Here is a 16,347-nt window from a genome sequence, read left to right as displayed (position 1 = left end):
AGCTGCCATAAATAACGTACAAAATTCACGCGCTTCTCTGGAATTCGTAGGTTAGATTTTCGAAGTCCTCAGAAAAGGACTCTGACGCCACACCCACTTCGTGGGATGTAGGCCGAGCCCTAACAAGTCATTATTCTTGACCAGAGGTTATTTCTTTATACTGGGTGATCAGATGCAACTGATTTGATGATTAAAATGTGTTTCAATTACAATATCTTTTGACATTTGGAGATTGGCTAGAGGTCTATATTCTCTATGTGAGCTCAGTCAGAGTAAACAACCAGGTCGAAGTAAGTAGTGAACACTGATTAGCCCTTTGACTCACCAACAGTGAGTGGCACTAGGAGATTTCAAAGGCTCAGTTCTTACAAGAATGCAGACAGGTATTTAGATTCAACAAAATTGCCACTCCGTTAAAGCAATTAAGGTCCAAACAAGGTTAATTAGGCAAAAGAAATGCAGAATCTAAAACACATTATAAAAGAGAAAAACAGAAAAATAAGCTGTTGTCTTTATCCATCTACATTGAAAGTAATTACAAGTACATTGGGCATTATTAATATTAACTACATTAACAATGGCATATAGGGATCACTAAGCAAAAAATAATTAGGAAGTTAGGACTTTAAAGCACTAAAGGCATAATTTCAATAAGACACCAACCTGCAAATTACAATACAATTTAAGAACCTTAATGTTGTATTTAAGGCAAGAAAAAATATGGAGCATATAGTGATACCATGAGCAAGAGAAAGCAAAAATCAGTTATGTCATAACTGAAGATGTGGGAAACATAAAAGAAGATCAGAAGAGTAGTTAAAGCAAAGAAACTTTAGGCGTGACGATCCCAAAGTGATTAAATGAATAGAGAGTGGATGACCCAAATATGCAGAGATCAAATAGTTTAAATAACCAGGAACACAGGGATTAGACCAGCAAAAATAAGCAGAGATACTGAGAGACCAATATGTTATGCTGCGATCAAAAGAGAGTGAACACTGAAAATTACACAAGACACGGACACTCAAAGACTTGTGTACCCACTCATTGAGCCAATCTTGCACTCATGCACTCATTCACAGACCCCACTGAGATACTCATGAACCCACTCCGAGACTAATAAACCCACTCACAGAACCACTCAGACACTCAATCACCCACTGAGAGACCACTCATACACCTAGTTACAGACCCACTCTGAGACTGACACTCCCACTCACAGATGCATTCAGACATTCATGAACCCACTCACATACCCAGACACTTATAAATCCAGTTATAGATGCACTCAGACACTCAAAGACCCATTCAGATTCATGCACCCACTCAAATGACCCTGTCAGAGACTCAGACACCTACTGGAAGATCCACTCAGAAACTGACACACCCACATTAATATTCTGATGCAGTCACTCATAGACCTACTCAGACATTCATGCACCCAATAAAGAGACACACTCAGAGACTCATGTACACACTCACAGATCGCACACTCATGCACTGACACCAACAGAGCCACTCGGACAGATACACCCACTCACAGACAGACTTAGGTACTAACACAGCCGCTCAGAGACCCAGTCAGACATTCATACACCCACTTAGAGACTCATTCAGAGACCCATGCACCCACTCACAATACACCTGTGAACTCCATCACTTCTATAGATTCAAGGCATGTCAAAAAGCAGGTTGCTGTTGTAGATAGAGCCTATGTTATGGCCTCTGAGGAATGCAGAAACTGTTTTATTAACATGTTTCCTGGCATTGTTAATCTGTGGATTGAACTGATTATACCACTTCCATTTCTACCTTTGGCATATTTTGTAGTACACCAAGACAGTGTGAGAGAAAAGTTCCATCAGCTGCATTAAGGGTTTCCTTCATTAGGATTTCCATTCCTAACCGAGTCTGTGTGCCTATGTCATTGACACCTCAGTGCATAATCATGAGCTTATGGGGTTGGGAGTCCACAATGCTTTTAACTAAAGGAAGCAATTGATGTCACTTTAACCCATCTGGCCAATCCAAGTAATGTTCACATTAGCCAAACCCAAGTCTCTGTCAATACCTCTCTTTTTGCAGCATCTTTAGCCCAATAGACATAGCAGTGGCCCACAACCCACACTGTAAGCATTTTGAAGTGAAGACGTAGTAGCTTACAGGATAAAGCTGGAGATGAAAGAGTTTTCATAATTAAATGCACTTAAAAATTAAGGTGTGCTCCTGGTTTATAATTACAAAAACATACTTGATTGGATGCTGTGAATATGTAGTTCAATAAAATCAGGCAATGTCTTGAAAGGATTCACAACTAGATTTAGGATTGGCTGTAGGAAAAATAAAAGTGTAATGCAGAGTTGAATTTGCTTTTAATTATGTACTGTCGACCGAAACTGCTACAGCTCATTGTGTAACTAGTATAGAACTTCTAGAATGTAGTGCAAACTTGTGTTCTAAAATTGCGAATTAGTAGCGATTATGCACAAATAGCCTACCATGTTGGGCTTCTTGAAAGTGTATGAAATAGTTAAGATAAACTAACCATTTAGAAGTGGAGTTACAAAATAAAAATACTGAAGATATGTTTTTATTTGCTGCCTTCCGCACTATCAGAGGGTGCAACGTTGAAAAGGTTGCCATTAATGATTGCTTTTTGTGGGAGTGGGGTGGCATTCTTATGCTCAGTTTTTACATTTCCTGAGTATTATATTAATCTTACAAGAGCAAATAAAAAAATTGGAAATCAATGAACTCAATTTTTAGGTATGTCCATTACATATAATTTGGAGAGAAAAAAATGTTTGAAAAGGTATAGGAGTATGTGAGAATGTTAAAAGAACATGAAATATTTTTGAGAAAATATTGAAACTATATGAGAAAGTACAGGTGATTTTGTATCTTTAATAACAGGCAAGTAAGAAGCTATACGAGTGTACTAGACGGTGACAGTTTAGCAAATGTGCTGTCTAGGTGTGTGAGAAGTTGGTTCACAATGTGTTACTTTGAATTTGTATATTGTACATTCGCTGCTTACTGCATGCTGTATTGGGTTGTAAAAGAAACCGTAGATTAAGAGTTAAACTTTTAGTTAGCAATGTATTAGAAGTTGTAGAAATATTTACATGTGCACATGAGATGTGCTGCTCTCAAAAGGTTTTTCTTTGGATCCTGGGTATTGTAGTGATGTTAGGCTGCTATGTCAAACAGCTACAGAAGCACATATACATTCAGTCACTTACCCAGAAACTATATATGTATTCAGCAGACTCAAAGGTAGTTGCAATCACATCTTTATTGCTCTCTATTTCTTAACACAGGCACAGAGGTATTTTTTCAGCCACTTACATAGACATTTAGAGAGCAATAGAGATACTTAAACAGATAGTCACATACTGGCTCATTTACTTAAATATACAGATGTATTCCTGCACTCAATCAGATATGTAGGCAAACACTGACACAACCTTCCCAACCATGCAGAGAAATAGTCTTTCAAACAAGGGTGAAAGTTACTAGTACAGATTTTGTGTGAGCACTTTCACTCGCACTTTTATTTGTCATGTGATAGTGGTTTGTCAAGTCTTAAATCCATGTTTTAGCATGCACAGATCACATGTGAGATATGCTGTAGGTATACTATAAAGCATGGCTTTTAGAAATGGGGGTCTCTAGTTGGCAATGGTATACACCTTTGTCCAAATAGGGACCCTTGCTTCTCGTCTACACTCCTGAAGAACCCCTGCTCACCTCCTTGGTAGCTTGGCACGAGCAGACAGGCTTATCTCAGAGGCAGTGTGTAAAACATTTGTGAACACATACAGTAATACAAATGGACACCACACAGTATAGAAAAATAAATAACCTTTACTAGACTTAACACAAGACCAAATGACAAAAATCCACAATACTGTAATAAAAATATGACTTTAGAATGGTAGAAGTAGCTTAGTTCACTGTAGATGGTAAAAGCAACACTTTACTCTCAAAGTACCTTGGATGTGTCACGCAAAACAAACAAAAGGGTCGCAGGGAAGGTGATGCGTCTGTTCCTTGCTTTGGGGGAGGTGATGCTACAGTTCCTTACCGGAGAGGAGGTGATGTGTCGGTTTCTTACTGTGATCCGGTTCGATGCAACATGATAGCGCCTCGATGCGATGGTCTGGTGCGATGCGACAAAATGGAGTCTTTGATGCAATGCAACAACGAAGATGCCATGCGTGCACACACGACAGCCGTGCAGCGAAATCGATATTCTTTGGAGCCGCAACAGGCCCTGCGACACGCTTGATGCGACGGCGACCTCTGCGGTGGCGGCACGCTTCCCACTGATGCGACACGCTCCGTCGGCAAACAGCTGCGGCGGCCACACGCTTCTCCTCATTGTGTCACGCTTCCAGCTCCCAGCGACAAACAGTCTCTAGAGGTCCCTAACAGCTGCAAGCACCTCTCTGTAGGTTAGAATTCCCAGCAAGGAAATTCAGGGAGAGCTGGTGTTGAAGTCTTGGTGTACCTGAGACTTCAGACAGGAGGAAAGCTCAGTTCAAGCCCTTGGAGATCTTCTTCAAGATGACAAAGCAAACAGCAAAGTCCTTTTCTCCTTTCCTTGGCAACACGCAACCACTGCAGGCCAACCCCAGACAGCAAACAGCACAGGGGCAGTAATCCTCCTTCAGCTTCTCCGGTTTCTTCTCCTTGGCAAAGGTTCCTCTTGATTTCCCAGAAGTGATCTAAAGTTCTAGGGTCTGGTTCCCCCTTTTTATACATACAAATCCTTTGTCTCTGAAGGCAGAGAGTGTCTGTACCTAGTCCAACCAGTTCTGGGTGCATTCTGCCAGGGCACAACTTCTTCCTTTGTCAGTGTGGGCCAGGGTCATCAGACACAACAGGAGGCGGAGCCCGCATTGTGGAAGGCAGGCACAGCACTATTCAGGCCCAGGTGCTACTCCTCCCACCACTCCTAAGCAGATAGGTCTATTCAGCCTAGTGCGGATTCAACCTGCCTCCTGGAGCCACCGCAGCCCCTGTCACTCACAAACCAGACATGAAATACATAAACCTAGCAGAGGCATGATCAATCAATCAGAGAATTTGTAAAGCGCGCTACTCACCCGTTAGGGTCTCAAGGCGCATGATGGATGGTTAGGCAAGAAAATACCGACTTTCTAAAAGCACAGAATGTAAAAACCACCTTCACTAAAAGATTTATTTTATCATTCTGAGTTCAGGCATACTAAATTTGTTTTTCTACCATGTTCCCTGGCTCAGTTAGGATCATAAGATGTTATAATCAAACTGCCCATTCTGCCCTATGGGAACAGGTAGCCTTGCAATAGTAAATTACAGCCAATTTGGTTTTTGACTATCAGGACATGCCACACACATCAGGGAATGTCCTACATTTTACATACAATGCACCTTGCCCTTGGGCCTACCTTAGGGGTGACTAATATAGAAGAAAAAGGGAAGGTTTAGGGACTGGCAAGTGGGTGCACTTGCCAAGTCAACATGGCAGTACTGGACTGCACACAGGCTCTGCAATGGCAGGCCTGAGACACACTTTACAAGCTGCTTCTGTGGGTGGCACAACCAGTGCTGCAAGTCCACCAGCAGTATTTGATTTACAGGCCCTGGGCACACATGGTGCACTGGATTAGAGTCTGACAAGTAAACCAAATAACATCCGATCTGTTGACACGGTGAATCTCCTCCTCAGATCCCCACCCATCTATTGTGATATCTGTTGGGGCAGCAGTTAAAATTATACCGTCTGTACTTTGGATCTGGGTCACCACTTTAAAACAAAATTTAAAATGTAACCTGTTGCGTTGATTACAACTGGTTTCACCACAGATCACTCCCTCCCCTACTGTGAAGAAAGTTCTTCGAGTGAGAAGAGATGAAGAAAGAGAAAAATGTGTGAGGGCTGGTGGTGCCCAAAGGGAGTAACACCATGGGGGTAAGCACGAAGGTACTCGCCTGATACCTCAGGTTCTCATGAGCAACCACCAATCCCAAACAGAAATTGCTAATGTGAAAAAGAAAAAGATAAGAAAGTGAACACTGGTGCTAGGATGTCAAACACTGCCTGTACATCAGTAGAAAATCCAATGTACTGCACGATCAACCCCACAAAGAGGACTACAGGGCCTGGACCATAGTCCCGCCTGTCCCGGTTGAAACCGAGCTAGATCACACTGGCTATTGGACTTTTATTCAATGCTGTGTGTCTGCTCATTTAAAAGCCGACATGTTTCATTGCCCAAGGACAACTCACAGCAATCACGACTGACCGTGGCAGTGAAAGCAATAGCCAGTAAGACAGTGAATAAGCACATACTCACATGTGCATGAGGATACAGGTATGCCCGTAAGGGGCTTTATCCCGGAACACTAAAATACATAATTGGTGCAGGGTGGAGTGACAGACCCAGGCCCTGAAGAAATTGCCGTGAGTTTACCTTGGGCAATGAAACATGTCTGCTTTTAAATGGGCAGACACACAGCACTGAATAAAAGTCTAATAGCCAGCGTGATCTAGCTCGGTTTTAACCGGGACAGGCGGAGCTATGGTCCAGGCCCCGTAGTCCTCATTGTGGGCTTGATCGTGTGGTACATTGGATTTTCTACTGCTGTACAGGCAGTGTTTGACATCCTAGCACCAGTGTTCACTTTCCTCTCTTTTTCACATTCACAATTTCTGTTTGGGATTGGTGGTTGCTGATGATGAGAACCTGAGGTAGCAGGCGAGTACCTTCCTGCTTACCCCCATGGTGTTACTCCGTGAGGCACCACCAGCCCTCACACATTTATTCTCTTTCTTCATCTCTTCTCACTCACTTGAAGAACTTTATTCACAGGAGGGGAGGGAGTGATCGGGGTTGACACCAGTTGGAATCATCGCAACAGGTTAAATTTTTAATTTTGTTTTAAAGTGGTGACCCAGATCCGTAAAGTACAGACGGTATAATTTGAACCACTGCCCCAACAGATATCACAATAGATGGGGGGGGATCTGAGGAGGAGATTTACCATGTGAACAGGTCTGATGTTGTGTATGAGATGAGTGGGGGAGGACCTATTCTCTACCCCTATAGCTCCTTTGTGTAAAAAGTAAACCAAATAAGCCAATCATGGAGTCACTAATCCATTACATCAATTTACAATAGAGAACATATGCACTTTAGCACTGATCAGCAGTGATAAAGTGCCCAGAGTCATATAACCACCACTAACAGGTCAGACAAAAAACAGGAGGAAGGCAAAAAGTTCAGGGATGACCCTGCAAAAAAGGGCCAAGTCCAACAATGGTGCTTTGTGTTTAAAAGAGGAGATGTGCTTTTGAGTAGAATAAGTTACTTCTGCACTTGCAGGCTTTTATGTCAGGTGCTACATGGAGTACACTACCCCTAAAGCAACTGACATACATGTTTACAAAAAGGACAGGGTCTCTGAGTCACTTAGACAGCTACAGAAGTGCATATGCATTCAGTCACTTACCCAGAAACTACTAATGCACGTGGCAGACTCAAAGGTATTTGCAGTCACACGTACATAGCTCTGCATTCCCCAACACAGGCACTGAGGTATGTGTAGAGCCCCTTGAATACACATTTAGATCGCTATAGAAGCACTAAAAGACAGTCGCCTACTGGTACATTTACTTAAGCAGGTCATGGCACTCATACAGGTGTACTCCTACACTTACTCTTATGTTGGCAAGAACTGACACAACCTTCTCATCCAACCAGAAAAATAGTCCTCTATTCCCTAACACAGGCAGTGGGGTATTTCTTCAGCCACTTATATACACATTAAGACAGCCATAGAGGTACTAAAACAGAGTTGGATACTGGCACATTTATTTAAACATCTCATGGCGCTCCTACAGGTCGCCTCCTACGCTCACTCAGATATGTAGGCAAGTAGTAACAGAATCTAGTCATCCATTTTGACAAATAGTCCTGTAAAAATGGGTCAGGGTTAGTAATGCCGACCCAGTTTGTGCACTCGCACTGCGCTTGGCATATAATAGCTGTTTCACGAGTGTAAAATCCAGGTTTCATTACATATAACTCACCTCTGAGATATACTGTATAAATGCCATAAAGCAGAGTGCTTTGTGCTTAAAACATACAGAGATGTCCTTTTGAGTTGAAAAAGTGTCTCATTAATTTCAAGGCCTCTATGCCAAGTACTACATAGAGTATGAATCTTGTCATCCATCCAGACAAATAGTCCTTTAAACATGGATCAGGGTTAGTAAGGCAGACCCTGTTAGTTCACTCACTGCCAGCTTCAACTGGTATGCAATAGTTGTTTCTTAACTGTCAAATCCACGTTTTAGTATGCATAACACCTCTAAGATACGCTTGAGGTTTGCCGTAAAGGACAGTGCTTTGTGCTTAAAAGTTGTAACATGTCCTTTTGACTTTTAGAAACTTACTGATTCACTTGTAGACTCCTATGCCAAGCAGTACACAAAGCATGCCATCTATAATGCAACTAACATACATGTTTCCAAAACATAGAGTGTCTTTCTTATGAAAAAGTGAAGATGGTATGTGTGCATTGTTAGGTCAAGATTACTACTGCAAAGGGTAGTGTAATCTATAATGCAATTGCAGGGCTATTTATGTTGGTAGTTATATATTTAAAGTGTGTAATCAGGTAGTACAGAATGAAAACTAAATATACATATTGTTTTCCACCATCTCAGGCATCAGTGTCTACTTAACTACAAACAGTTACAATGCCATCAAAAAAGGAGATAAGAAAGAAACAGAAGCAAACATACTAAATCCTCACAACTGAGAAACAAAAGGGGCAAAATGCAGAGAAAGTTGTGAATGAGAAAGGAGCTACTGGTAAGAGAACAAAGACAATTCTTAAAACAGTCGGTGGACATCTGGAAGAGCAAAAAAATCAAGTAAATAAAACAAAGTTTGAGATCAACTAAGAAAGGAGAAAATGTAAATGATATGAAGAGTAAAAAACAAAATCAAGCACAAACTGCGACAGTTTGACCAGGAGGCGGGCACAGTTTACAGAAATTAGAGTTAAAATATTGTGTAGTAGAATAATTCAAAATCTACTAACAATTATGAAGCATTATAAAAGACGAACAGAAGCAGTCGGGCAAAAGGAAGGTGAAAAGACCTTTGCTCTCAGGAGGAAGCTATTTATTTTGATTATAAATAAAATGACGGCACTCAATAAAATAGTGTTGCCTATGAGGAAAAGAAGCCAAAAAGTAATTTTTGTAAAGTTCTCAGCGGTGAATGGACCCATACTTCTTTTACTGAAGCGTTCTTTAATGAAGAAAGTTACGTGGAAGAGAATATATTAGTGCATGCAGTTGACCAATTTGGACGATGTTATGAGATGAAAGACTGTTCTCCTATTCCAAAAGAGGTCATTTTGTTAACTAATGTATGATTACAATCCGTCTGTTAATTATCATTTCTTGGTTTCATTATTAAAATCATTTGCTTGCTTCCTATTTATCAGTCCATGTGGGCTTCACTTGCTGTCCTTGGTGTGTCCCTCCACTGGAGCATGCACCCATTACTTGAGTTCTCCACTGTTCAGGAGCTACTCTTCTTTTTGTTTAAGCAGTTTGTGAGTGCCTGTGCTTTTCTGCTGTCTCCCTCCTGTATCTCTCGGCCGCACATTTTGCACTAATGCTTCCTCACACTCTTCTCTGCCTTGAGTGCAGCTTAAGGGTCTTGATATTTCCCTACATATACGGCCAGTCAATACTTTTCACTTCTAACTCTTGAGTTCATTAGCTGGCCTGGCTAAAGCAGAGGTCTAGCAGTGGACAGACTGCCTGATTCTGATGCTTGTCAAAATATCCAATATAACATTATCTTACGGTGCACATAATGTTTCTTCCTACATTCTTGCATCCCCAAATAGCATGTTACCTCAAAAAAAGATACTCTATTTCCCTAAAATCTGGCATCAAAAATTAGCTTCCCTCCCATCCTCTGCTTGCCTCTTCTACCCGAGCAAAACCTACTCTTACATGCACGCTCACCTTAATCTCTACCAGTGGCATAACACATGCCCCCACATCCCCCCGAAGTGCGGGGGGGGGGGTAAGCTCCAGTGGGCCCCCCTCAAAGAAAACTGGCTGGAAAGCTTCCGATTTAGTTCAGAGGGGGGCTCTCCACATAACTTGCAGGGGGCCCTCTCAAGTTTCGTTATGCCAATGATCTCTACTATTGTATTTAAGTAAACAGCCTACAACTCATTTATAGGATCACAACCTCTACTTCTCAAAGTTTTACCCCTGTAACCTAACAATACATAATTTCCTCTAGCTCATCTGTTAATCGAGCCAAATATGTGTATGTGTCACATATCACCCACCCAACTAATGATCGCAGACAAAGCCCATTAATTTAATCCACCACAAGAAATTAGAGTGAATGCATGGAACGGTTTGATTGGGAACACAAGACTAATCCCAGTAGTCAACAATAACCAAGAATACTGGACTAACTATTAACCTTGGGTTCTGGAACAGTGTGCTACACTACGTAAAGCATTTCAATGCCTCTTCAGGGGTAGCAAGCACTATAAAAATGCAGTTAGAATTACAATTTAAAGTACCAGTTTCCAACGAGCTGTGGCAGTTCACATGTATGAAAGAAATACTATGCTCAGGGAAGACTGATCTAAAGCAGGGTCAGACAATTGCTTACTACGGAAGCCAAATTTGTTTTCTCTTGAGTTATGTTTAACAAATTGGAAAAGTATAGTTTTTCTATAGTGTAAAATAAACAAACTGTGGATAAAGCGGTGTTCAATTGCTTCAAACCTCTGGTACTTTCAGTGGTAAGAGGGCCCAGGAAATCCGTAATTATAGATTTTGATAGCCCAAGATATTCACAGACACTGAACATATTATGATTCTTAGTCTGGTAGCCTTGTTATGATTTTGACAATCTAGGACATGTCGTGACTGTGGCAGCTGTTACTTGAGAACCATGCTGAGATTCTGACACTAGGGAACACGCTATGGAGTTTGAGACTGGCAAATGAAAAATTATTTTGAAATGAACTGGGGCATACCTATGAGAGATGCGCAAAGTTTCTGAAGCCAATGGATAAAGATTCTGAATAAAAAGTGGCATGCCTTGGTTCAGAAACGGGTCCTCAAATGGTTCTTCCCTTTTCTGCTTTGCCTTCTCTCCATACCCTTGCATCCCTCCCACCCTCCCTTTGTGCTGTGACTGCATCCACACTTATGGAACTCTGAGGTTTTTTTCTGTTTATTTTTTTTTACCCTAATCACCAGTATATGCAGTAGACCATTGTTCTCTCTACCATTCCTATCTGATCCTTCGAGTATATCCAGTCATATCCCTTCCTTAGTATATAGAGATAACTCTAACGACTAGTCTCCTATGTGACTTTTAGAGTATATCCATGCGTTTCCCTTCCCTATGTATATAGAGATAACTCATCACTAGTGTATGCAGTAGTCCGCTGTGCTCTCTACCATTCCTATGTGACTCTTAGAGTATATCCATGTGTATCCCCTCCCTATGTAGAGATATTGCCAGTATATGCCTAGAGTATTTCAATGTGTATCTTCTCCTTATGTGACTCTACCTCTTGTACATTTGCAATTTTTTTCTGTTTGTATCCTCTATGTAACGCATGTAATCCTAAATCCTTAAGCAACTGGTTCTTATGTAAAGCAAACATTTGCTATGTTCTCAAATGGTTCTTATGTAAAGCGCTCTGACACCTTCGGGTAAAGTTCGCGCTATATAAAATTGCACAAATAAATAAAATAAATAAATAAATATATTATAATTTTGAAACTGGAAGGAATGTCACGATCCTAAAACTGTTGCTCAGAACACGGTTACAAAATTGTTGGACATACATTGATTATAATTGTTGACATTTTAAGAGTCTTAAATTGGCAGACAAGCCGGAGTCTGAAAATGGTGGATATTCTAGGTTTCTGTAATAGCAGTAATTGTGGAACTTCGTGTCTATCAACGAGAGCTTTAACTTTTCAGCAATTCTGCACTGAACAAGATTGCTATGCCCACTTCCCGTGATGTCACTTCTTCTGACACATTCTAAAAGCTAGTGCATGTCATTATTAAACTCCAAGGATTATGGCGAATTAACAAAAAATATATTTGTCATCTGCCTGGTGTAGTACTCAGGATCTGATTGCGTGCGATTGGGCACGTGATGTCGATCCTATACACATGGTGCCTCAAATCGTTGCAATGCTCAAATAAACTATTGCTGCGATGTTGCTCAAAGTCATGAAGGTAACTTTCAGCCAGTATTGGAGGTTTCAGACAACATAATTAAGGGTCCTAAGTCTTAACCTTTTCTTTCCATTGAATAGTTAAGAGCCATTACTGCTGTGTGCAAAAATAACACAACCGGCTGAGAGGAGTCATGACTTCGGGTCAATAGATGGCGTACTCTAGGGCCATGCATCCATAGCAAAAATGCAAAGCTCTTAAAAAAAAAAAAAAATAACAAATAATGTGCATATGCGGGCATTGTACTTAGAATGTCGGTGGGCCGACGGATGTCCTCGTGCAATAAAAAAACAAGCTTTGACTAGGGTGACAGTGCAGAATCAGGTGATCAGGCGTGTAGCCAGGCTACATAATGACAAGCATAGTGAGAATGTTCGCATTTGGTAACTACACCGGCCCGTAATAATACCTATGCGGAGGATGCGCTAAGTAGTGTTATGAGCAAATTAATGTATGCTTAAACTGGTTAAAGGAGCATTTGAGCCTTGAACACCGGTCAGTGACAGCGAGAACAACTGTGATAACAAGGAAGGCAGACTCCTCCCTATGACCCTGACAGTACAGTGTGTAGCGAGTGATGCGCACTGAGATACATAGGAAACCCCTTTGGTTGACCAACACCCAATGTGACAAACGCGAAAATAAGCTGCGCAATGATGCCCGAGATGACCATTTACCGAGCAGTGACGAGCCGCAGTAGGGTATTTATTGTGCTCTGCATGGACCATGGCTACTGATGGGTTCTCACACCCTCCCTAACCCCAATATGGAGCCGGGAATAGGAGCCGCAAAAACGCACTCCTTGCTGCTACCGCTGTGACCATTACAACATAGCGCCCTCACTGACATCAGAGTCCACCCATCACACGAGTCACGACTCACCTTCAAGTGCCTCCATGGCTCCAGCCTTTCGAGCCTCCCTCCGCCCGCTGCTGTGGTAACTGAAAGTCTCAGCCTGCTGTCAGGAGGCTCCGCCCCCAGCGTCCACTGTCGTCTATACCCATTGGCCGTGTAGCACGTTCAAGAAAGGAACGCATGCGCAGGGAACGAGACGGAGCTGCCAAGGATCTTAAAGCAACAGCGCAGGAGAGGCAAGCACTGGAACGTGCAGGAACTCTGCCTAAGGCATTACAAAGCAGGTCGTTGTTTCGGTATTTCCAAGAGTACGCCCAGTTGTGACTGTAGGTAGTTGCTTATATCCAGCGCTCCTTGCATTGCATTACTGCATGTTCCATCACATCCTGCGCCTAAGCTCCACACCCTCATATTAATTAATAACCAAATAACGTACTGCTCAACATTAAGTAATTCAAAAGAGGTAAGCTGTTTAATGTTTCAAGACCAGTGATTAACATAATGAAGACATTACTAAACCTTAAAACAAATGACCTTTGGCTTCATAATGACACCACAAGAAGTTGCATTAAAAGCTTTGGCACTCATAGTGCACCTTCCTCTCAAACGTACTTGTGCAGTGATGTCAGTAAGTAATTGCAGCTGCGTGCAAGGTTTGAATTCAAGCCCGGTTCTTGACAGACCACCCGGTCTATTGCTGAATAGATGTGCACATTTTGTGGCACAACTATGGGAATTTTGCAGCATGATTTCGGCACTTTATTTTACTTTAAATAATTCCTTTTCAGCCTTAAATCAATAGAAACTGATTTAGAAGTATTTCACATTGAGTCTGAGAGTGTGTGTTTGCTATCATTTCCTTTGTGGTGGCATTCTGGATCATAGGTTGCTAATCATCTTGTTTTCTATGGCATTGTGCTGACTTGGGGCTAGTGGTTCCATGCTCTAGAGCCATCTGCTGTAGGACACCACGTTTTGAAATGTAAGCAGCTTGATTGAGGAAAATCGTAATTGTTCTGTGAAACCGTCTTTGACAAAGCGAGTAGGTTTGGCGCTTGTATGAATCATACATGAAGATGTACACAACAAACCGGTGCAAAAGAACAGATGGATCATAACACATGCACAGGGGCCAAAACTCTGCACAGCTAAGATAAAAGCACGCAGCCAATCAGATGGCACCATTTTTTGCTGTCTGCCAGAGACCTTTTTCTGCTGGCAAAAAGATCAATATTGGGGTCATCGCGCTGCTCAGCTGATTTCGTGAAATGTCATTACCCTGAATGTTGAAAGACACACAATGGGATCTATTGAGGTCTGCCAGTGGGTGTGATGGAGTAAGGATTCGCACCTTACGCGACTTGCTCTCTCTCATGAACCTCGTTAACATGTAATAGTATTAACCAATCCTGTTTGTCATTAATATTACACTTTTACAGTACACGCGGGTGTCCCAGAGACGCATGCTTATGTGTCTATTAATCCTAACTCCGCTTGCATACTACAGAATGGCCGCTTCGCAGAAAACCAGTCTGCGCATGCGTCGGTCATACCCATGTGATGTGACGCACTCGCAGTTTTGGAGGGAAAGTTCGCTCATGCGCATTGTAGCTAATATGGCCGCTTGTCTCTAAAACACGCTTACTGCTTGCCCATGCTGCTTTGCATTTCTATCTATTTCCGCTTAACCTTTAACCGCTATAGTTATTATGAAATAAGGGGTGCAGGGTAGATTATCATGGTGTACAGTGCATTCAATTTTTCTGTGTTATTAATTTGTTTTCGCTTACTTTCCATGTACCGCGTATCTGGGGGCCTGGTAGTTGGGGAGCCTCTCCATCTTAGAAGTCTATGTGGACCCGATCACGTGACATGAGGACCGGGCCTTGCATCAGTGGAACTCAGCCAGCTGGCTACCGAAGCTGAGACGCTCCTGGGAAGATCACCTCTAACCCCGGAAGTAGATGCTGAATTTCACCTGAAAATGATACATTTGTTTCTTTCCACTGTGTACTCTATTGTCCTCTTCTACACGTATGCCTGGGAACAGGAATGTAAGGGGTGGGTACTGACATTTGCATATTAAATATGGGAACCCAGAATTTTAGGTGGTGACTATGACCTAACCACCTCTCCTGACCAATCGTAAGTTGGGACCCTGTCACTTGCAACATTTGTGGGTGGTCTGGGGACCCAAAAAGAGTATATCTAGCCTAGTTTAGTTAGGGAAAATTGTCCGACTTGTCCGAATAGCTGACCTGTCACCGACCCCACGACTCTATAGGTGATTGATACAGAGAGCTGCGGAGCGCTCTGTCCGAACTTCCACAAACTCCAAGGGGTGGAAATAGTCTTAAGTGCTGGCGAAGCACTTTGCTGGGAGATTCGAGAACCCAATCGGGGTTACTGGCAGATTCCGTGCAGTGAGGGGGTAGCGCAGGCGTTGCATCCGAAGCTGCAGGTGTTGGTCGTGCCCTTGGGTGAGCCCAGTCCTGACCCAAAGTCCTGAGGGGTATCCTGTCCTGGTTTTCTGTGAGCTGTACCTGCTCACCTACTGGCATCCTAAATCCTTGAGGGTCCTTGTCCTCGTCTTTTCCCGAAGCTGACCCGTGGCCAGGGTTAGTCCTCATTCCTGTCCTAGGTAAATATATCAGTGGGTGTCTGTATACTATCCTTTCCTTCCTGCTCTTTAATAAAGCCTCTATGCCCATGATATTCCCTCTGATCTCTCTAATGTTGCATATGTAATTTGTTTATTAGTATGTTCCATTTTTCCCTTTTTCCCGTAGGATTTATTGAAACTGTTTTTCTTGAATAAAGTGTGATTACCATTGTTGATGTTTAGGATCTAAGTTAGACAGATTAAGACTAGGGTTTGAATCACTTATAGGCTTTTAGGAATTCACTGACTAATGTGTTTTTAAACTTATCGTCCCTAGTATAAGCCTGAAACTGAATAGCATGTTCCCTGTTACCCTTACCCTATAGAGTTCCCTTCGCACCCAATGGTGTTTACCCTTATCCATAGTTACATCATTCTTGCAATCCTGATTATCGATGTTTTGATCTGCATTAGCCTTATACTTTTGTCACTTTGAATTTTACTTTCTTTACATAAAAAATCCTTAAAACTCCTCAGGTGTCTGTGGTCTTTTGAAGACTTACAAAGTGTTATTAAATGAAT

At 42.1% G+C, this 16,347-nt stretch overlaps 1 protein-coding gene across 2 annotated transcripts in view; it reads right to left on the bottom strand.

The window, feature by feature from the left end:
- ZC2HC1A (zinc finger C2HC-type containing 1A) overlaps positions 1-13,304 on the bottom strand; it is a 275,323-nt gene extending 262,019 nt beyond the window's left edge. For both annotated transcript variants that reach the window (XM_086965913.1, XM_086965914.1), the window contains exon 1: positions 13,191-13,304. In XM_086965913.1, coding sequence (XP_086822039.1) covers positions 13,191-13,206 — 16 coding nt within the window. In that variant the 5' untranslated portion in view covers positions 13,207-13,304. The remainder of the gene's footprint in view (positions 1-13,190) is intronic.
- Positions 13,305-16,347: the final 3,043 nt, after the last annotated feature.

Source organism: Lissotriton vulgaris, chromosome 4_1 (assembly GCF_964263255.1).
Source record: "Lissotriton vulgaris chromosome 4_1, aLisVul1.2, whole genome shotgun sequence".
In the NCBI taxonomy this organism is placed as follows: Eukaryota; Metazoa; Chordata; class Amphibia; order Caudata; family Salamandridae; genus Lissotriton; species Lissotriton vulgaris.
The sequence above is the reverse complement of the archived record's forward strand: the minus strand, read 5'-3'. Positions and strand labels throughout refer to the sequence as shown.